Source organism: Tigriopus californicus, chromosome 6 (assembly GCF_007210705.1).
Source record: "Tigriopus californicus strain San Diego chromosome 6, Tcal_SD_v2.1, whole genome shotgun sequence".
Lineage (NCBI taxonomy): Eukaryota > Metazoa > Arthropoda > Copepoda > Harpacticoida > Harpacticidae > Tigriopus > Tigriopus californicus.
The window spans coordinates 6,959,986-6,982,232 of record NC_081445.1 but is presented as its reverse complement, the minus strand read 5'-3'; the positions used below and the strand labels follow the sequence as shown (position 1 = coordinate 6,982,232).

The following is a 22,247-nucleotide window of genomic DNA, read 5'->3' as shown; positions in this document are numbered from 1 at the left end:
AAAGCACTTGAGAAGACATTTGTCCTCGAGGCCGTGGACAATACAGGAGCCAAAAATAGGCGCGAACATTGTGGTACAAGTGGTTTGAAATTGGGTGATTTTAGTCGACAGGCGCTAGCTAGGCCACTTGTTACTTAATATACTAGACAGACGAGACAAAAACGAATGCGACGTATAATATAATGACGGTCGTTTTTACGAAACAGGACGTTCATCGTACAGTGTACTTGGTATATAGGTATATTTCAACGATGAGTTGAACATGAAGGAAGGAAGAAATGAGTTAATATATCTTTCTCTCTATCTATAAATGTAAGGATCGTTTGTAAGATTCGATGTTTATCACAGATGTACTACATTTTTTGGTTTGTTAACGTTAGTCATTCGTGGAGAAGTTGGATTGAATTCGTTGTTACACGGGTTAATACATCTTCAATGCATTGGCTTGTTGATGAGAACTAGTCTTAGATTGGTGCGCACACACACACACACCAAACAATAATTGAATATTTTGAAGCCCATTGTTACTTGCATACTAATAATTCGTACATTTGATTTGATTAGTCACAAAGCCAATCGTCTGGCTTCCAGAGTAGAGCGGACATAATATCACTTTCCACGAGCAATTCGCCTTCTTCACTGCTCAATCTTAATCGGCGATCCGGTACGAATCGACCAATCAAACTTCGGTAGCCTTTGCCCAAAGTCACCATCAGAGGGTGCCGTGTAGCCTTGGGCATGGGAGGAACAATTGGAATGATAGCTTGGATGCCTTCCGAGAAGGGTCGAAACACCGAAAGCGGTCGCATGCTCACCGCGTCCACCACAACCAGACAACCCCAACTCGTTCCGATGTAGAGCTTGTGCTCGAGAATGGCCATGGACGCGATTTGGCAACGCCCCGGCGAGAAATGTTCGTCAATGGCGATGGTTTTCAATGACTCGGAGCTGGGGACTAATTTGGAGCAATCCAAGCGGTTCTTGATCCCACGCTTGTCCCCAGTTTGCCATTGGTAGATCACACTGCCGGGATAGATTGAAGTCCAGATCAAGGCACTCCCACTCTCGTTGGACACACCCTTGTATTCTTGTGAGATGACCTGAAGGACTTCGATGTTTTCGATCACGGGATCATGATGATTGATCACCTCTTGGGAAGTCACGATCCCGTCTTTGAGTGTGAATACGGACAATGCTCCATGCGATTCCCCACACCAGATCTCCACACTCTTGCCCCGATTGATGCTGGTCACGCAATGAATGCACGTGGCACTGCCCAATTCCGTAATCAAAAACGTACCCTCACAACCTTCCTCGGCCCTTGGGATCACATTGGCACAACAAAGGAACATCCGACCATTGTGCATGGCTACACACACCCGCTGGATATCGGGAAGGTAATGGATTGACCTCACGGGAGCCGCATCCTCCAATTCATCGGGCTCCATTTTGTAGCTGAAGATGCGAGAATATTGAGCGGTACTGTAGGCGTGAATGAAGCCGAGATTGTCGCCGAACCACACCGCAGAGTTGTTCACCAAACACATCGAGGTCACATTATGCGACAGGTTCGTTTTCAAGATCAAGTGATCTTGCCAACCCAGGGGATTCACTTCGAGCACGTGTAGCTGAGGACGCTCATCGAAGGCCGAGCTGCAAGTCATCCAAAGCTCAGTGTTTTGCTTGCTCGACACACTGGGCACAATGGCGTGGGCACAACAAAGGCCATAGTTCAAGGCCACCGCATCGACCAGGTGAAGAAATTCAGGAGCACTTGAGATGGAGACCAATTGGCTGGCAGTGGGTCGATCTCGAGGTTGTTGGGACCAACACATGACCATCAGGTCGATGAAGTAGGTGGGATAGGCCAGCTCTTTGTACGTGATAGGGGGACGACCCCCTTCCAAGATCAGCTCCTTCACACTCTCGAAACCGGTGAAGGGCTGCTGAAGCGTAAGTAGCTCGTAGATGAACATGCCGAAGGAGAAGGTATCCACTTTCTCCGTGTACTCCTCTTCACCATTGTACTTGACAATCTCGGGGGCCATGAAGCCCTCGGTGCCGCCAAAGCCCTTGGTACCCGTGGGCAGGGTGGGCCGACTGATACCGTAGTCAGCCAATTTCATATGGACATCCTGGACGGGGCTCTTGGAGAAAGGCTCGGGTAGTTGCCACACGAGCACGTTCTCAGACTTGAGATCCCGATAGATGATGTGATGCTGATGAAGGTACTCGAGGGCACGAGCCACTTGCAGGATGGTGAGTTGGACGCTCTTGGCCGAGATCTTGTCACCAAATCGACGGTACTGATTGAGCTTTTGATCCAAAGCACCTTGCGGAGCCAATTCCAAGACGATGGACAACGGATTGGAACAGATCCCAATCAGGGGAACAATGTGCGAGTGCTTCAAGTGAATCAGGATGTTCAACTCTTGTCGAGCGGAGCAATAGGCCTTGCACGCATATTGCAAGGGGTCCCGCTCCCATTTGGATCGGTTTATTTTGAAGGCAGCCTCAGTTGATTCCCGAGCATTTGGGCCCGGGTCGATGGGTTGGAGCATCTTCACGGCTACGTTTCGATGCACATTCGACCCCCGAAGTTTGCAAACACTCTCGTACACGAATCCGAAGGCGCCTCTGCCAATCAGATCCCCCTGTTTGATGTTTTCATTGCTGATTCTCAATCGCTCGTCGAGGTCGAGGAACACGGTATCCGGAGCGATATGACCCAAAACCAAGTCCCCGTGCTTCGGACAATGGGGGTTGGTCCCTTCAAACGCCTCCAAGATGGTCTGTTCCACCAGAAACGAGTACACTTTCTCGTCCACGGATGAAGAGCTACTACCTTCTGGATCACCTCCCCCTTCGTCTTGTTCTTTGGCCTCAACGCCCACAGAGTCGGTGGTGGATTTCCTAGAGCCCCGGGGACTCTCTTGTCCCACACCACTGTCTTTATCTGAAGTGGCGCTTTCCCGACTCTGATGACGGATCTGCGCCTCTCGCTGAAGTTTGTCGGGTAGGAAACTCCAATCCTGCCACGACTGGCCATTATTGACCACCGCCTCACGGGCCTTTCCCTCGGCTAGACATCGAGGACATGGGATCAAGCGAGTCACCAACATCTTCCCTTCGGAAGTATGCAAGAAACGCGTTCCCAGCGATGGGTACCAATCCTCCAACAAGGTGTCAATGTGTTCCACGGCCAAGGCGAGAAGCTGGCAAACGGATTTGGGATTCGGATCAAGTACGATGGCCTGATAACCGATCGATTCGCCCTGATTGGTGGGAAGCACGGTCCGTTTGATGACCACGGTGTCTTGGGGGAGAATCACTTCCATAATGGAGGATTGCTGCGAGTCCACGGGGTTCCAACACTCCTCTAAGTAGATGACCATCTCGTAGTTGGAATAGTCGTGTTGACCTTGGATCTTGTGCTGAACTTGCTTCAAACTGAACAAGGTGGTCTCCATATACCGGAGCTCAATGCCCGTCTGCCAACACACCCACTCGGGCTTTTGATCCACGAAAATCTTGGTGAGCACCGGGTCTTGATTGATCTCTTCGGGGATGATGAAATAGGATCGTACAATCTCAACCACTGTGTCATCGGCGAGAATCCTCGTCAACAACCGAGACCAGAAGCCAGACGGGAAGTAGGACATCAAACAGAGGCGATGAATGGCATGTTCAGCCTCAGAACGCCTCGTCATCTCGTAATCCTTATCGCTTTCCTTGCTCTTCTCTTTTGCTCCTCCCGAAGAAGATTCGACCACGGGGCCAGATATCTTCAACTTGCCACCTTTCAACAATTGACGTGCCGGGACGGATCGGCTCCTGTTGTAAGTTTTTTCGTTGCTTGAAGCTGCACTAGCCGTCGTTGCGGCGATTTGATGTCCAGCGCGACGACCTCGAAACCCCCAACCGCGACTTCGAACGGCGATTTTCACTCGTAAATCCATTCCGGGCACGCCACTCCTCATTTGTTGCTCAGTCGGCAGTAGCGAAGGGATCAATAAAGTCCGACTGTCCCACGTGAGGGCCACTTCGAATTTGTTTAAGAGATTTACGATGTAAGATTTGGCAGTCACCGAGATCGACGCCGAGGATTTGAACACGTGCCGAAGATCTTCTAATCGCATGACTCCGTTCTTGGCGAAGGGATTGATCTCTCGGATGGTGACCACGTGCGAGAGGATATCGCACAGCCATTGAGGGTCAAGGAAATACAGATCCCTTAGGGTGGCATCGTCATAATGAAGAAGGAGCCCGTTCTCGTGGAGGAATTTGGTGGCTTGGTTGAGTTCGGTGTTGTCGCGAAACTTCAAATGGAATCGCTTCTCGAGCTCCAGGTTAATGGTCTCTTCGAATTGCTCCTGATTGAGCACGGGATCCGATCCTTGGGCCTTCAGCTCCGAGCTCAATGCTGCGATCAAATCCTCCAATGCCAAATACGTGGCTGGAATTTTCTGCTCGAGCAGACGCGTTTTACTCCCAGGACTTTTCAGATTGAAGGCCGTTTCATACAAGAGATTGGCCAAGATGCGAACATTGAATTTAGTCTTGCAGCTGATTTCTATGGAATCCAGAACTCGAGGCAGACCACATTTCTCTGGATCCGAGATGTTAATGAAGCGGCCACGGATCTTTTGCTGGAGATACTCGGAGAAACTCGGCGGAAATTCGTCTTTCACCACGTCGTAATGAGTGCCCACAATAATGACCGGGCTATTGGGTGCTCGTGCTTGGATATTGATCAACCATTGCATGATCTCATTGACTCCGCGCTCCCCATCCGTGATCTTCCAAACCACCAAGTAAAGGCTTCGCTTGGACAGGAAATACTGGTGAGTGGCGTAATACTCGGTCTGCCCACCAAAGTCCCACGTTCGGAATACGACAGGTCCAAACGAGGGGTGGCCGCGCTCAGCTCGTTTTTCAAAGGTCCAATCTCCAATGTCCACACCCACAGTGGATATGGACACGCCTTTCCCAGTCTTCATGTTGATGTTCTTGTTGCCCATCCGTTTCGCCCAATGCTCCATAGGCTTCCTTCGGAATGAGGATCCACTTTCTTGTCGGAGTTGCTCCAAAAGGGTAGTCTTGCCAATGCCCTGAATTCCAACCACCATGAGTTTGATTCTAGCATACGGTTTGGAGTTCTCGAGAACGGATCGGAGGTACCCAATGATGTCCGACGTTTTATAGGCCTTGGATGAGGTCATCGTGAGCAAAGGCTCTTGAAGCGAGCAGCCAGCAGTGTTCAAGTTCCATAATCTGAAATTCATATTCACACGATGAGAGTCACACAAATAACACCAACATAAAAAGGGAACCACGACTCTTACTTGTTCAATAGGCCCATTTGTGGGGGTAATTCGGTGACTTTGGTGTTGCCACTGATGTTGAGCACTGACAGATTGACAAGGTCATTCAATGTAGAAGGAATGGCATGAATCTCGTTATTGCTCACGTCCAACATGCTCAGGGCCGGGAACACAATACGATAGCTCTTCAGATTCGTCATCACCACGTTCCGATCTCCGGCGGTGGGATCGGATATCACTACATTATCCTCGGAATTCTGACTCCCCGAACCATCCAAATCACCACGGGAATAGAAGTTTACATACGTCAAGGCATTCCCACTCAAGATCAAGGTGCGCAGGTTCTCCAATCTCGGGTGTTTCTTGTGTACACACGCATTGATCTTGGCCACACTTTGGCGTTGCATCATGCGCGAAAACTTCTTGTTTGTATTCGGTGGGTCCTCGTCAACTTGGGGTTGCTCCACCAATGAGTAGCAATAATTGTCATTGAACGCATATCGACTGGTTTCACCTAACCAATCGTTGATCTGATTGTTGGACAAATCCAGATGCTTGATGGACTGCGGGTAGTTGGAGATGGCTCCGGATTTGGTCAGAGAATTGTAGGCTAGATTGAGCCGAGCCAAACTCGGGCACAAACAACTAAGACAGCGAGGCACCACCGTGAACGAATTATGGGCCAGATTGAGACTCATCAAACACGAGGATTCCTCATTGGCGTCCTTGATGTCGGCACTGACACGGTCCACCACGTCCACGCAACCCGACCAAAGGTTCAGGTGTCGCACTTCGGACTTTTCCAAACATTTGCGTTTCTCCGCGTTCGATTGCTTCAATGACGAAGATGAATCGTCATCCGTGTTGGATGGATATTCCCCGCTAGCAAGATTCGTGTCGTCCAGATCACTGTCAGTCTCGGCCAGAGACAAATCCGAGATGGATGACGAATCTCGAGCTGGATGAGAGGTCGAACACGTTGAATTGTCATCGTCCTCTTTCAGCGGAAATCGAGTTCCCGGAAGTTCTGACAAAAGGTTGAAGGAGAGATTGAGCTCCTTCAGCTTGGAGGCCGACCACAATTCATAGGGCAAGAACTGAAGTTTGTTGTTCGACACATCCAGACACATCAGAGAGGGTAAGCCGAACATGGCTGCGGGCAGGGTTTCTAATCGGTTATCTTGCAATTGGATCTCTTCCAGCCACGGGCAAGAATATAACGACGATCGGGCGCTCCTCAGAGCGCTGAGGCCAATCTTTCTATGGATGTTGGAGGGCAAACTGTCCAATTTATTCTGAGCCAGATTGAGGAACTTCAAGCTCTGCATAGACCAAATACAATCCGGGATGTCAGTGAGCTGATTGTTGGATAAATCCAGTCGAGTGACGGCATGGATGGCCGAAAACTGGAACTTGGGACTGAGCTTCAATTTGGGGTTGAGTCGCATGGTGGCATCGATGATGTACTGCTCGGAGATGGTGTGGAGATACCCACCTTGGTTGTGCCAGTTGATCATCACGGATGTGGAGGGGAAAATCGAGCTGTACGCTAGGCTGGAGGCCAAACCCTTGGCAAACGAGTGATGGCTATGATTGAAGTCGGAAATACCCTTCTTGTTGATCTCGTTCTCCACGTCGTGATTGGCCTTCAGGCTCAAGAGTTTGGACACAATCACATCGTCCTTGTGCTGGAGGGCGATATACAAGGCCTTATTATCATCGTCTCGAGCCGAATACTTGAGAAGCAAATCAATCATGCCCATATCTCGGTTCTTGCAGGCCTCGACTAAAGCCGTTGAGCCTCTGAAGTAAAATTGCTCATCAAATGCCAAAGAGGTCTGCGAGGCCGGATCGCCTTCGTTTGCATAAATCACGAGATTCGGATTGGCACCAGCTCTCAACAAGCGACTGACAATGGTGTGTTCCCGTCGTTTGACTGCATGGTGCAAGGCCGTCTCCTGGCCATTGTTACAATACAGATCCAGATCCACGGGGTTCCACCACTTCTCATCATCAGCCAAAAGGGAATCGTCGTTTTGACTTCCCCCACCCCGCAACTTTGAGATCAAAGCTTGGATTCCCGTCACTTTGGCCTTCTTCTGCAAACTTTCGAGACTCATATCGTCCTGACTTTGACTTTGGACCGGCACTGAGACACTGGGATCATTTCCAGCCAAGGCCGTGACTTTTCGCGCTCGTACTCGCAAGGTCAACAGAGTATCCACTATCTTCTGATTGCCGATACAACAAGCCAGGTACAAAACACTTTGCCCAGTCACATCACATTGGTTCACGTCAAAGGCCAGATCGTAAGACCATTGGCCGGTCTTGTCACGAAAGGTCCTCATTAACTCGGATCGAAACGGGTACTTGAGAAGGATCTCAAAGATGGTGCTATGACCGTTGATACAAGCCGCATGGAGCGGACTCCATTGCTCGACCGTGAGCACTTGGATGAGCTTCGGAAAGCGTCGGAGCAGCAACTCGACCACATCGCGATGTCCGTTGTAGGCGCCGATGTAGAGCGGCGAGTATTTGGTGACGGGATGACTGCGCCCGTCAGCGCCCCGTTCAATGAGATACTGGACGAGTTCCCGATGACCGTATTCGCTGGCCTTGAAGAGCAAGGTGTTGCTACCACTGCTGGCATGGTTGACCAAAGCCGAAATGGTGGGAGCATCCAAAGGATCAATCACGGCTCTTAAGGCGGTCAAATCGCCGCCAACACAACTCGTACGCAGCGACTGCAGCAATGCTAAACGTTCATCTTCTTGAAAGCGAGCCATTTCTCGAAGAACCTGAAATTGATCATGGATATATTTCCAGTCTTAATCATTAACATTACAATGAACGTATGTAAAGTAAATTCTCATTAAGAAAGGCCAGTTTTTATGTGCCCACTCACTTAAGCGAAGCAAAATGGCCTCTTGTTGTCAAATTATATTCAAAACGTGACGCCCAATATTACACGATGGTACAAATCCACGATTATTTATAACATGTGGGGTTATTTCATCCTAACATAGATAACGAGAAGCTATCCATTTATAGTGTCACGTCTCTTACCATTCTAGGGTACCGTGATTTGGAACGGGTATGTTTTTTATCAAATTGAAAAACTATATAATACAATAGATTCGTGAGGGCATCAATTGGTCAAAAAAGGCTCAAGTGGCAACCCGTCAACTGCACTCTTTTCATTTCATGAATTAAATCACAGGACACTTATTGAGTTCATGATACCATCATGGTTATTTGAATCAACAGGCAGAATGACCTAATGTTCTCACCTGAGCGCATTTCTCATGATGACCTTTCTCGGCCAGATCCAAAGCCGTGAGACCCATTTGGTCGCGCAAGAGCAAATTGGCCCCGGCCTCGCCCAGACGACGGGCATTGTGGGCGTGCCCATGCTCGGCCGCCACGTGCAACGGCGTGCGACCATCACCTTTGACCCCGCACAACGCATCGACCTCGGCGCCCGCCGCCAACAAGATGGTCAAACAACGCGAAGCTGGATTGGTGGCAGCTGCGTGCAAGGCCGTGCGGCCCAACGAATCACGGGCATCCAAACAGGCCCGCTCCTCACCGTGCAGCAAATCCGTCAACAACTCGCCGTTATCCCACAAAGCGGCCACGTGCAACAAGCTGAAAGCCCAATCCATAACATACAAGGTTGATAAAGGCGTGTTGGCTCACTTATCAATAACCCTCTCATTTCAACCCGGACCCGGCATACTACTTCAAGATGTGAGTCCAATGGTATTGGGTGAATTTAAGTCCATTGATGGAGCGGTTAGGGTCATGTCTGGGTTCGATTCGGCCCGTGACATGTCTTAGGGAGCCCTGGCTTCATCATGAAAATACCCGTCGAAGGCTAGCCTATTCAGACCCCATGAACGAATACGTGGTTCTTCACCCCTTAGTAGTGGCCGGTCATAGTTTTTCAGATTGTGGCTCACGGTCATTCATATCGTTTTTGAAAAAGTCGCATCTCCGACTCCTGTCGTCTAGTCCTCTTCACCATTATGTAGACAACGACAAAGTATAACTTTTGACCTAGTTTGAGGATTGGGGATCTGACCACCTAGCAAACAATTTCCATGGGAAAAAGAATACCACACATGATGGACCCGATTCGGGTATGGTCCGGCTTGACCTGGACCACCTTAATCCCGGTAGCCTCACAACTGGCCCAGCGACTCTCTCCGAGCCGAGGATCTCCGAGGATCCCCAGTTCGTTAGCTCGCTGAACACCAGCCAATAAGAATAATTAAGAATAATGCCGGAAAGAATCAAAGAAGCACTGACCGTCCCGGGAAATCCTCCACCTCCACCAACGACTCCATCAGACCAGGTGGACCCACTCAATCACGACAAGGCTCCACGTCAGCCACGCCCTTCATGATCAGGGCGTGGGTGGGGCGAATGGTGAGGAGCGGATGTATGGCGTAGTGATGGGCGCCCGTCTTAGACAGTCGATGGGTGTCTGTTCATGATTTTCTCCTGGTTTCTCTCTTCTTTGGTTCTTTGGGCTGGCTGGCCAGCTGGTCCGCTGGCTGAGTGGCTCGCTCTCTCTGTTTACTCTTGGCTTTCAGCCTCTCCGTCAGCTAGCTCGGGGTGGCCAAAAAGTACCCCTCAGGGCCAGAGGGGTAGGTCCGTCGGGTCCGTCGGGTCCGTCGGCCATCTGATGTGAGGTTTAGCGTTCCGGTGGTGGGCCACGACGACTCGCGGTCTGATGGCCGAACCAATGATAGGCTGTTATGGTAGACTGGAGACGTCTAACCGCACTCATCCACCGTCGCGTGTTCAATCAACGATGAAAGTGGCCGTCAGTCCATGGCAGATGTTGGTTTTATGGACATAAAATTCTATCTCGACGAAAGTCAGGCACCAGATGGTGAATTCAATTGGTCAGATTAGTATGCCAACCATCTGATCCCCGAATCTGATCCCTGATATCTAAACGAAACCGGCGAAGGGGGTCGAACTTGGGCACAGGGGTTCTGTTGGATAGGTGCTTGTTGTTTAGTTAGATATCTTTGCCCTTGCCCCCCCCCTCCCCCTCCTCAAAATGTAAACAATAACAAACGTTGGCTCTGGGAGGCACAAGACATTGGCTATGTACTATGCGTAAAAGAAGCGTTTGTTATCTGATGCTTTTTGTTTAATCACAATTATTTACTAGAAAGGAAAGAACAGCGCGTTTCAGTTTTGAAATTGTTTGATCTTGAACTCTTATCGACAGTATATGCCATTTTCGGTACGTAAATTAGATTATTTGACTCAAAAACGTGGCTTTCTGTAGATCATTTCTTCCACAGTAGGTGACTATCAAATGTCATTTTATAATGAGTGTAAACTTATACGCGGCTTTTTTCAAGAAATGTTCGAAAAAAAACAAATATTGTTGATAAATTGAACTTCAATAGGTGCTAATGAAAAATTGTCAATTAATAGCTGGTTCTTTTTGACATAAGATGCGTGGAAAAGTTATTTTTTACATAAGAATGATGAAGATGTCGATTTTCATATGCTAAACCATAATCCAGTTTGCTATAATATCGCTCCAATTGCTATTTTGATGTATAGTGCCATATCTTTAGGCAATACAATACTATGTTGCAACGAATTCATGTTCATTAACAATGCTCCCCACAGGGGATTTTACAACATCAACAAATATGTTTTGTCTTTGGAAGTGGTGTTAAGTCTGTCCTATCTTTTAATTTCTTTTTTTATATTATTAGTTCAAGTTTTCTTTGAGCAAGATGAATGTATGTATTCATAAAATATACATAAGGACTTTAGTTTTGTTGAAAAACAAGGATTTTTGGTAACATCCTTTTAAGCCATTGAAAGAAAACATTGGATTAGATTTTGAGTGTTCATTGAAATGTGTGGTCCTCCCTTGGTGCTTCACCATGGTAGTTCAGGAAACTAGCTGATACTCACAGTAGGAGCAACTGGGTAAAAATCGCATCTCAAAATATGCGCTCATGAAACCGCATGGGGGATACCCCATTCATCTGTGTTATTGTCATTCTGTTTCTTTTCAATAATCACAAGGATTTCTGTATAATCTCAATCATAAAGTTATGCTTTACATACGTTATAGTGCAGGACCCCCATTTATGCCTTCCGTGGCACAACTGATGAGAGGTTGCGGAGAGCCAGCAGATGCGTAACACCCTCTATAGGGAAGTGAAGTGATAAGTGAAGATTATTCAATCAAAATGTAATTTATTTCAGTTACCCAAACAGTAGTCTGATATTGAGCAATGTTTAGTACAGTAACAGAATTGCACAAAAAATGACATATTTTAGAGGTTTTTTGCACAAATCACTCAAAAGTTGAAAATTCAATCGTATTTCCATTCTTTTCTTAACGCCGGCAGTAAAACTAAACGACATGAGCCTGGTTGCGGTTGCTTGGACAAGTTTGGGCTAAAACGAGTTTATTACATTTATGAGCAATACTATGGTTGTCATGATTTAGAGTCAATACAGAGACACCATGGCATGCATCTCATTCAAAATATTTTTTAATTGCTTACTCACAAGTCCAATCTCTGCATTTCAAGTATCACGTCATTAAATCAACGGAACCAATTCTCCTCCTCTTGTACTGTCTGAGTGGCCAAAGCTCTTATCAATCCAGCAAAAGCTCCGTTGATTTAACAAGATGATGGTGACAATCAGGCAAATTGGTTTGGAATATTGTTGCTTGGGTTGGTTTTGGAGATGATTGCCGAGATTGTGATTGGTTTGGAATTGGTTCTACTGATATGAGACTTATCTTGCCAGAGCTTTTATTGGTAGGTTTTATGTTCTCAAGAACTAAGAGACGGTGAATATGAGTAATTTTTGGGGAAGCAAATCTGTCTTAAATATATGCCCAGCAACAAACCGTTTTTAGAATCCTGCCTGCTCATGAACCTCTCCTAAGAGTGGCCAAAAACACGGGGTTTGAGGTCAAATGTTAAGGAAAATGGCTCTAGTCAATGAAAAGATACAAGCATTAAAACCTATTTACCAAGAATTCACAACGCCTAATGATTATTTTTTATCAAATAAGAAAATATGCAAATATACCCATATGTGGACGGACTGACAACTAAAAGCAGAGGTGACTTGGGTAAGGCAACATGTTGCATATGCATCTCGTAGCTTTTAAGCTTTTAGTCCCCCTTCTTGTCAAGGAAAGTGAAATCCTAGCATTATAAGCATGAACATTAAAATGTTGAAACTAACAGGCTATCATTGAGCTTAAGGAAATGTTACGGAGGATTTGTCGATGTAATTCGAACACTACCATTCTATTGAGTTAAAATTGTCCACGTTGGCCTAAATCTTTCAAAATTCTTAAAAGCTGATCAACTTTCTATCCAGCCTCACTGAGTACTCGTTTAATGGTTATAGGTAGAGGGCTAGTTATAGGGCTTCACCTTCCTTTATTTTGAAAATTTGGCCAGATTCTTGATCAAAAGGTAACTGATTGTTGCCCACATTTGTGATATCGATTGAGTAAAATTGTTTTTCACCCTCAGCAAAGTCAACACACACAAGTATCTATCTTTGTGTCATGAAAATCATAAAAACGAATAATCTTTGAAAAAAATTGAAAATTGACATTTCTCAGCACAGCAATGACTCACTTCAAATCATGAATTTAGCAGGTCACGCTGCCTTGGAAAAGTAGGGCATTGTCAGATTAGCTGCCTTCTTGCTTATTATTAGAGTATTGAAAATACATTTAGTAAAATACATAATGGTGCTTTAAATAACTTCATTCAGAATAAGATGGTTTTATGATGAAATCTATTCTCAATAATTTTTTTAAACTCAATTAGCAACATTATGCTGCATATATAATCCCAAAAATGCAGGCTAAATAGCATATGTTTTTTTGTACGTTGCCACCTACGTTGCTACAACAGAAAAATACAGATCAAAAATTTTGATAGCAATTATTTGATGGCATTTTTTTGATTATGAAACTGTATACTCACTCATAATATTGAAAGCAATTAGATATGTCATCAGAAAAGCATATGTTATTAGTAGAAACTTACAAGCTATTATATGTTAGTAAGATTTTTCAAAAACAAAGTCTTTGCAATGGTGCATCCCAATTACATCCAAACACTATTTGTATGATGTCTAATTTTATAGTATAAAAATACTTATATGCTTACATATCTAACAGGAAAAAAAGATAAGTAAAATTTGTATTTCAATTTGAAAAATTGCCGGCATTGGTTTTTGAAATGTGGAATGAAAGTAAAGTGTCAGGGCAGTTGCTTCTCATTCCAATGTCATTTCAAGACCATTCTTTGCTCTTTGCAAATGAAAATTGAACTTTATGTAAATAAAAATTAGTATACTGTAATTTGGCTTGGTTCCCTGTCGTTTTTGTGTTCACACTTTGCCTCAATAATTTACACTAGTTACTGAGTTATGACCTTGTCTGACGTCAGGGAGGTGTAGCACTATTGGCTCCAAGAGGCAGCATTAAAGGTTGGGTAAGTTTTAGTATTTACTAGACATTCACTGGCCGGAGAAGGGGGCAGCACCGGGCCAAAGCTGCTCAGTGTGTCGAAGCCATCATTTGAAAAATTGTAATATTCCAAGCTCATAAGATCTCAGGCTGGGCTATGACCTGCCCCCTTCCTCCCCATTCAGATGTCATAATATCCCACCCGGTATCACCCTAATATGACTAGCCTCAGCTTTGGAATGAAAGCGTATAGGTCCACCAGGCGTCACCCTTCAACTTAAAAGGCCATGAATTGCCTCGCCCATTTAGCCTAGCTAATAGAGGCGGCTGAGGGTCGTTTCAGCTGTTCCTGCTCAGCCCGAGCGATAGAGCAAAAGAATCCCAACGTTGTGTGCAATTGTGTGCCCACGGAACATACTCAATATACTCGGTCTTTGCTTTGGCCCGGGCCTCGAGATTCGGATTACTGCCCATTGAAGCCTAGTGGAGGCTCCGAGGAGTACTGACGGTGATTGACACCCTCCCAAGTCCATCGCCATGGCGCAACCCACCAATCAAAAGAAGGTGAGCCGTTGGTTGAATGGGGCCGGATTGGTTCCCAACTGCCAATTAACCGCACGGCCTAGGACCGCTCGATGCACGAGTTCCAGCCTCCAAATGAGTCCTAAATAGCCGGAGAGTCGACCCCGAGTCTGGCAGGCCTGGCTGAGCGGATTAGCCAATGATTGGGGCAGTTTGAGACACCGATCCAGGAAGCGAGAAACTGACTGACATGGAACCGAATTTGGAAATCTCTGTTCCCCCGTCCAATTGGGGTGGCGATACTGGGAAAGGCTGGTGTCCGGGATGGACTGGACGGAGTTTTCCAGGTGTAACTGCTGGGCCTGAGGGAAGGAACCTCTTTGATCGGGTGTTCAGAATTATCGACCAGATGAACTGCTTTGAGCACACTCGGCTTATGAGGGTGGGGGAGAAACTTAGGACTAGGAGGAGTACGATTCAAGTCGGATTTTAAACTGGGCTACCACGTGCCCAATAGGCCTAGATATGACTCAATTTGATTGGGCCTGGCCTGTGCATTTCGTCGCCCATCCAATGGGGCCGTGTTTCGTTGATTGGATTTAATGCCGGCCGTTTCTGTTTTTCCCTTGCAGCTTTTGAAAACGAGTTATTAGCCGTGCGGGCCGCCCGTCAATCACTCTTGGACACCGAGAATCAACCCGTTGAGCCCGCCGAAAAACAGCCCGATCCCGATCGACGCATTGGTCTAACTGAGGTGGGCGTGTTCGATGGCGACATCTACTCGGGCGAGAAGAGCAAATTCGAGGGCTATCACACGTCGTTGGCCCTCAATGAAGATGCTGACGAGGAGGATTCCGGCCCGGCTTTGGGCCCCAAACGCGCCAGTTACACCGCCCCGCAAGCCATTCTCCGCGACAATCAACGCCAGGCCGAACGGGAAGAAGCCGACCCGTTTGCCGCTCATCAACGACCCAAGATCGTGGATCGCGAGGATGAATATCGACGCAAGCGAAGCCAACAAATCATCTCGCCCGTTCGCTTGGATCCGTTCGCCAACGGCGGGGCCACGCCCGATGTCGGGTCTCGGGGCTATGCCGATGTCATGCGCGAGCAGCAACTTCGCCACACCGAGGCCGATCTCAATCGGCAGATGAAAGATCGGGCCAAAGAGGGCACGCTTAAGGTGGTAGATACCAATATCTCGCAGGGCGTGCGCACCGCGCCCAAACGTCGTGGCCGATGGGACGTCACCACGGATGAAACGCCTAGTAAGAAAGCCATTGGCACGCCCAGTGCCGGAGATGCCCCCGCCACGCCCGCCCATTTAGGTCAATGGGATGCTACGCCCGGTCGACGAGATCCGGGATCGGAAACACCCAGCGGTGCCACACCCGCTCAACGAATGTGGGATCCTACGCCCGCCCACACATCCACCACCCCCGGTCGTGACGCCCCCGGGGCGGCCACGCCCGGTGGGGCAACTCCTGGTGGCCGTCGTAATCGTTGGGATGAAACACCCCGAACCGAAAGGGAGACACCCGGTCATGGCGCGGGTTGGGCCGAAACGCCCCGAACCGACCGAGGGGGTGGCGGCGACAAAACCATTTCGGACACGCCTGGTGGCGGGAAACGCCGATCCCGTTGGGACGAGACCCCGGGGGCTACACCCTCGGGGGCGACACCGGTGGCTGGCAATGCTACCCCGGGTGGCGCTACCCCGAGTATGACCCCGGGCGGATTGACACCCGGCGGCATGACCCCCATGGGCATGACTCCCATGAGTGGGGCTACACCCTCGATGATGACCCCTTCCGGCGCCACTCCCATGGGTCAGAAAGCCATGGGCATGGCCACACCTAGTCCGGCTCAGCTGCAATCTATGACACCCGAGCAACTTCAGGCTTATCGGTGGGAGAAGGAGATCGACGATCGAAACCGTCCCTTGTCTGACGAGGAACTCGATCAAATGTTTCCTCCTGGCTATAAGGTGCTGCCGCCACCGGCCGGGTATATTCCCATTCGCACACCCGCCCGCAAATTGACGGCCACCCCCACGCCCATGATGGGACAGACGCCCACCGGGTTTTACATGCAGCCCGAGACTCCGGATCGGAATAAGTATGCCGACACACAGCCCAAGGGCCAAAATCTACCCTTTCTTAAACCCGAGGATGCCCAATATTTTGACAAGCTTCTGGTTGATGTGGACGAAGACACTCTTACCCCCGAAGAGCAGAAGGAACGTGACATCATGACCCTCTTGCTGAAGATCAAAAACGGCACACCACCCATGCGAAAATCCGCCCTGAGACGCATTACGGACAAAGCTCGTGAGTTTGGAGCAGGGCCACTCTTTAATCAGATTCTGCCCTTGTTGATGTCGCCCACTTTGGAAGATCAAGAGCGTCATCTTCTGGTGAAGGTTATCGATCGCATTCTGTACAAGTTGGACGATCTCGTCCGACCCTATGTTCACAAGATTCTCGTGGTCATTGAGCCGTTGCTCATCGACGAAGATTACTATGCTCGAGTGGAAGGTCGAGAGATCATCTCCAACTTGGCCAAAGCTGCGGGTCTGGCCACCATGATCTCCACCATGAGACCGGATATCGATAACATCGACGAGTACGTGAGGAATACAACGGCTCGAGCCTTCGCTGTGGTGGCTTCGTCTTTGGGAATACCGTCGCTACTCCCGTTTTTGAAGGCTGTCTGCAAGTCCAAGAAATCGTGGCAAGCTCGTCACACGGGCATCAAAATTGTGCAACAGATCGCCATCCTGATGGGATGTGCCATCTTGCCTCATCTTCGCTCCTTGGTCGATATCATTGAGCACGGTTTAGTGGATGAGCAGCAAAAAGTGCGAACCATCACGGCCTTGGCGCTCGCAGCTCTTTCCGAAGCCGCTGCTCCTTATGGTATCGAGTCATTCGATTCCGTTTTGAAGCCGTTGTGGAAAGGTATCCGAACGCATCGTGGCAAGGGTCTTGCGGCCTTCTTGAAGGCCATCGGTTATCTCATCCCTCTCATGGACGCCGAGTACGCCAATTACTACACGCGTGAAGTCATGTTGATCCTCATTCGAGAGTTCCAATCGCCTGACGAGGAGATGAAGAAAATCGTGCTCAAGGTGGTGAAGCAGTGTTGTTCCACCGATGGTGTGGAAGCACAGTACATCAAGGATGAGATCCTGCCTCATTTCTTCAAGCACTTTTGGAACCACCGCATGGCTTTGGATCGAAGAAACTATCGCCAGTTGGTCGACACCACTGTGGAGATTGCCAACCGCGTGGGTGCCAGTGAGATCATTAATCGGTTGGTGGACGATCTAAAAGACGAAAATGAGCAATACCGTAAGATGGTCATGGAGAGTATCGAAAAGATCATGGACGGTCTGGGAGCGGCTGATATCGATTCCCGACTCGAGGAGCAGCTCATCGATGGTATCCTGTACGCCTTCCAGGAACAGACCACCGAGGATGTGGTCATGCTCAACGGTTTTGGCACCATTGTCAACGCATTAGGCAAGCGTGTCAAGCCGTATTTGCCGCAAATTTGCGGAACCATCCTGTGGCGACTGAACAACAAGTCGGCCAAAGTGAGACAACAGGCCGCAGATCTGATTTCCCGCATTGCCGGCGTCATGAAGACGTGTCAAGAAGAGAAATTGATGGGTCATCTGGGCATGGTTCTATACGAATACTTGGGCGAAGAGTACCCCGAGGTCCTGGGATCCATCCTGGGTGCCTTGAAGGCCATTGTTAATGTCATCGGTATGATTCGCATGACACCTCCAATCAAGGACCTCCTGCCTCGACTGACGCCCATCTTAAAGAATCGACATGAGAAAGTCCAAGAGAACTGTATCGATCTGGTGGGTCGTATTGCAGACAGAGGTCCGGAGTACGTTTCACCTCGGGAATGGATGAGAATTTGCTTTGAGTTGCTCGAGTTGGTTAAAGCGCACAAGAAAGCCATTCGTCGGGCTGCCGTGAACACTTTCGGTTATATCGCCAAGGCCATTGGGTAAGTCGACAAAATAACGAGACATGTTCAGAGTTCAGGAAACGTAGACCTCATGCTCTTGTTCCCCTGTTTTACTTTACAGTCCCCATGACGTATTGGCCACTCTTCTAAACAATTTGAAGGTCCAAGAGCGGCAGAACCGAGTTTGCACCACCGTGGCAATTGCTATTGTGGCGGAAACCTGTTCCCCGTTCACGGTTTTGCCGGGTTTGATGAACGAATACAGAGTCCCCGAGTTGAACGTCCAGAACGGGGTGCTGAAATCGTTGTCGTTTTTGTTCGAATACATCGGAGAAATGGGAAAGGATTACATCTACGCTGTTACCCCTCTGCTTGAAGATGCTCTCATGGACCGGTAAGTGACCCCTTGACTTGTGTGTGTGTGTGTCGAATTAGTCCTCATTTTTTCCCTCATTGCAGAGATCTGGTTCATCGACAAACGGCTTGCGCTGCCATCAAACATATGTCTTTGGGCGTGTACGGATTCGGTTGCGAGGACGCTCTGACGCATCTGCTGAATTTTGTGTGGCCCAACGTGTTCGAGACATCGCCTCATTTAGTGCAAGCCTTCATGGATGCCGTGGATGGAATGCGCGTCTCTCTCGGTCCCATAAAGGTTCTGTCCTATGTTGTTCAGGTGAGTGTCTTCTGTTAATCAGTTGTAGTACTATTATGGATTGTGGTGGATTGTTGCCGGGCCAATCAGCAATTGCAATTGTCAGTTTATGAATTTCTGTCCAATTATTATGGCCATGCTCCTTTTTTCCGGCTTTATTTGTGTGAGTGTACTGGCAAGCTTGATCAATACGATGCTTGAGCATTGTATGCCCAAAACGAAGCACACAGAATAGAAGGTCGTGGAATTTGAGCCCCCCCCCCTCCCCATCCTGGAAATTTTGAACGTCAGAAGATGAGACCGTCGTTTTTCCTCTCTTTGTGCACGTGCATGTTTCTTGCAAGGTTCTGCCTATTTCATTGTAGTACGACACTTGACTTACGAATGAGATTCACTTCAATCCAACATATTTCATGTTCATGATGATCATTCGAAGTAAGCTCCGCGTAAGATCGAAATCGAATGGCAATTCAATGGCACTTCAAATATTAGCAAGCTTAAGGACAGATTTTATAGATTTGTCTCTCCTGGTTTTATCTTTGTTGGTTTTCGTAGCATTCTTTCTTATCATGAATGCTTCCCCCAGAAATACCGGAGTGCAAAAAGTTTTGCCCATCACAAACGTGAACCGACTCTGAAATGTCATCCTCTCAAAAATGTGCGCGTTGTGGATTGGGCAGGATTTTCAAATCGCCCCCTTCCGTTACTGCAGACTAATACCCGTATTATTTGCCTGTCGTATTCTTGGATCGAAGATAAATTGTGACAGGGCTATTGCTTCATTCCCTTGGTCAGAATGACTCTTCTAACTGTTCTGTTGCCCATCTCTTTTCGTGGTCATGAACGCCATTTGAATTGAAGTTGTTGCCAAAATCCAGTTTCGTGACTCTTATCTCATTGCCCATCTGTTTTTATTGCAGGGTCTGTTTCATCCTGCCCGAAAAGTGCGCGATGTGTATTGGAAGATCTACAACTCCTTGTATATAGGATCCCAAGATGCTCTGGTTGCCGGATATCCTCGGATTCCCAACGACGCCAAGAACATGTACTCGCGCTATGAATTGGACTATGTTTTGTGAACTGTTCTCACCAATCAATCCATCTACCAACCAACCCTTCGTTGCCCGCCTCGTTCATGTCCATCATTTGTAACATAAATAATAACAATAAAAAATGAATACCGAGCATGCTAGTTGTTTGATGTGAGCGGAAAATGCGTAAGGCCCATCGATCACGGAAGTCTCGTGTTTCGTTCGCCTCTTCAGTTTTCTTGGTCACGCATTCTTTTGCCCTCTCTTCCGACTAGTGCGAGCTCCAAAACCCATTTAAGTAAGTACTAGGTCGGAAACAGTCGAGGTACGTACAATATGTTTCACTGATGACACGTTAAACGCATTCAATGCTCCTTTCCCAAAGTGGAATTTCTAGACGCCCGGTAAGGTGATGTTTGGTCTGGCTGTTGGAGGGAGGAAGGCGCTCGCTCACCCGCTCATTGGCTCAGGTGACGCACAAACCCAATCCTCATTAAAGGTCACCTAACAAGGGAACGGTGACATATGAGACGGACCAAAATCCGCTCTAACAACATGAGTGAATACGGCTTGGTTTGATTCGCCCAGACGACATTGTGTGGTGCAAATATTGCACAGCTCTCACACGAGTAAGATTGGCTGGCAATTGGCGATTCAGAAAAGGTCGCAAGAAATGGGATTAATTCTACTGTGGTCGTACCCACCATTCCACGATCCACCGACGATCCATATCAGAAGAAGAACTGACTTGGTTTCTTTCGCTCAAAGAAGATGGGACTCCCTGATGATGCGATTGCCCTTTCGACGATCGAGGAAGGTCTTTTTACTCGACCTTGAGCAACGCCATGCACTACTACTGTACCACTGCTTCTTCTACCGACTATACTGTACAACAGCCACAACACCAATTGCATTGAACATTGGTAGTAGGACCCTCGATGAGTTGTTTTACATCCAACAACGCTTCGTTCCCTTAGACTACAGCCTGGCGAATTGTGTCTTCTCACAACTCGCCAGCAGTCACTTCAACCAGCTTGCCGACGATCTATCTATCTAGTGAGTATTCTATTATCGTTCCGTGCCTACACTCCGAATATGTAACGTCGGTACGATGGGCTGGGAGTTTTATGGGTTGCCCGTTTCTCGTGGTTGTGGTGAGCTCTAAAGCAACGCCTGTTCATCATCATCTTCATCATCTTGTGCTTCCTCGTAGGTTTTTGAGGCACTTTGGGGCTTAATTTAATGATGCTAATAAGCGCCTTTATGGCTCTTGGCATGCAATTTCTTTCAGAGACACCAGGAGGATTATGAAGCGTTTCCGAGAACACCGCATATTGTGAGACCCAAGCGACTCATTTGAACCATCTTCCTTGATTTCGGTTATGTTTGACAGATTGGCGGGTGCATCCCGTCTTTCTTATCTTGCAATGGTCGTTGATCCGCCATGACCTCTTGACACCGATTAATCCTAGGCTAAATGCATCATGTCCGTTGGCACTAGCAACTCAGAGCTCTTCCCCCTCATGGACATCATGTTTAAATCTAATCTATGGACTGTATACTTCAGAGGATCCTTCCATTTGTCAGCACTCTACTTGGCCAACCAACTAATGTATGTGTGCAAGTTGACATGCCAACATGAGCATGTCGTTCATTACTTCATGCAATCCAAGAATAGTATTGTAACACGTCTCTTCATTGAGAAAAGGAGTGTAAGGGTTGAAGAACGTTCATGATGTTCTGCGCCGTATTCAAAGGAGATTCGAAAAGGAAAGGAACAATGATGAAGATCCCATAGATGGTAGGTACTAACTCCGTGTAGAAATCTCATTTGGTAATAATGAGCAGTTGTGATGAAAGGTTGTCGTCCTTGATTAGGCCACAAACGTAGTTCTTGTTGAACAAAAACTTCTAATTTCAACTCTCAAGTTGAGAGCTCAGAGACTAAGTTAGTAGCTGTTAAAAAAATGGGGAGGGCTTTTAATCCCCAATGCTCTTCTTAGTTTGTTTCTGGCTTGAAATAGAATCTAGTAGGGATCTTTTTTCTCTATGGCCATTACATTGGTTTTATGAACATGACCAATGCAAAGTATTTGAAACCAAGACTTGGCAAGACGTGTCAAGGACCTGATTCTAAAACACGGATTTCTAGATGTACATTGTAGATGAATGAAGTGATTTTTGTTTTGTCAAATTCGACCCACTTTGGTTAGAGGAAATCTGAGGGG

The 22,247-nt window shown here is 47.6% G+C and overlaps 2 protein-coding genes across 2 annotated transcripts; one reads left to right on the top strand and one right to left on the bottom strand.

The window, feature by feature from the left end:
• Positions 1–217: 217 nt before the first annotated feature.
• On the bottom strand, positions 218–10,157 carry LOC131882772 (leucine-rich repeat serine/threonine-protein kinase 1-like). The gene is made up of 4 exons (XM_059230029.1): positions 9,636–10,157; positions 8,615–8,972; positions 5,346–8,122; positions 218–5,274 (listed from the first exon to the last, which is right to left on the bottom strand). The coding sequence occupies exons 1-4, from the start codon at positions 9,671–9,673 to the stop codon at positions 561–563; spliced, it is 7,887 nt and encodes a 2,628-aa protein (XP_059086012.1). The 5' UTR covers positions 9,674–10,157; the 3' UTR covers positions 218–560.
• Positions 10,158–14,884: 4,727 nt separating this feature from the next.
• Positions 14,885–20,173, top strand: LOC131882475 (splicing factor 3B subunit 1-like; the record flags this gene model as incomplete). The annotated part of the gene is made up of 4 exons (XM_059229622.1): positions 14,885–18,372; positions 18,455–18,727; positions 18,793–19,009; positions 19,909–20,173. Coding segments are annotated over 4 exons (4,137 nt in total), but the record flags the coding sequence as incomplete, so codon positions are not given.
• Between the last annotated feature and the right edge of the window lie 2,074 nt (positions 20,174–22,247).

Coding starts and splice junctions, on each gene's coding strand:
- LOC131882772 (XM_059230029.1), bottom strand. CDS start 9,673: ATGGAGTCGTTGGTGGAGGTGGAGGATTTCCCGGGACG. Junction 8,123..8,614: donor ATCATGAGAAATGCGCTCAG/GTGAGAACATTA, acceptor GATCAATTTCAG/GTTCTTCGAGAAATGGCTCG. Junction 5,275..5,345: donor CAAATGGGCCTATTGAACAA/GTAAGAGTCGTG, acceptor TATGAATTTCAG/ATTATGGAACTTGAACACTG.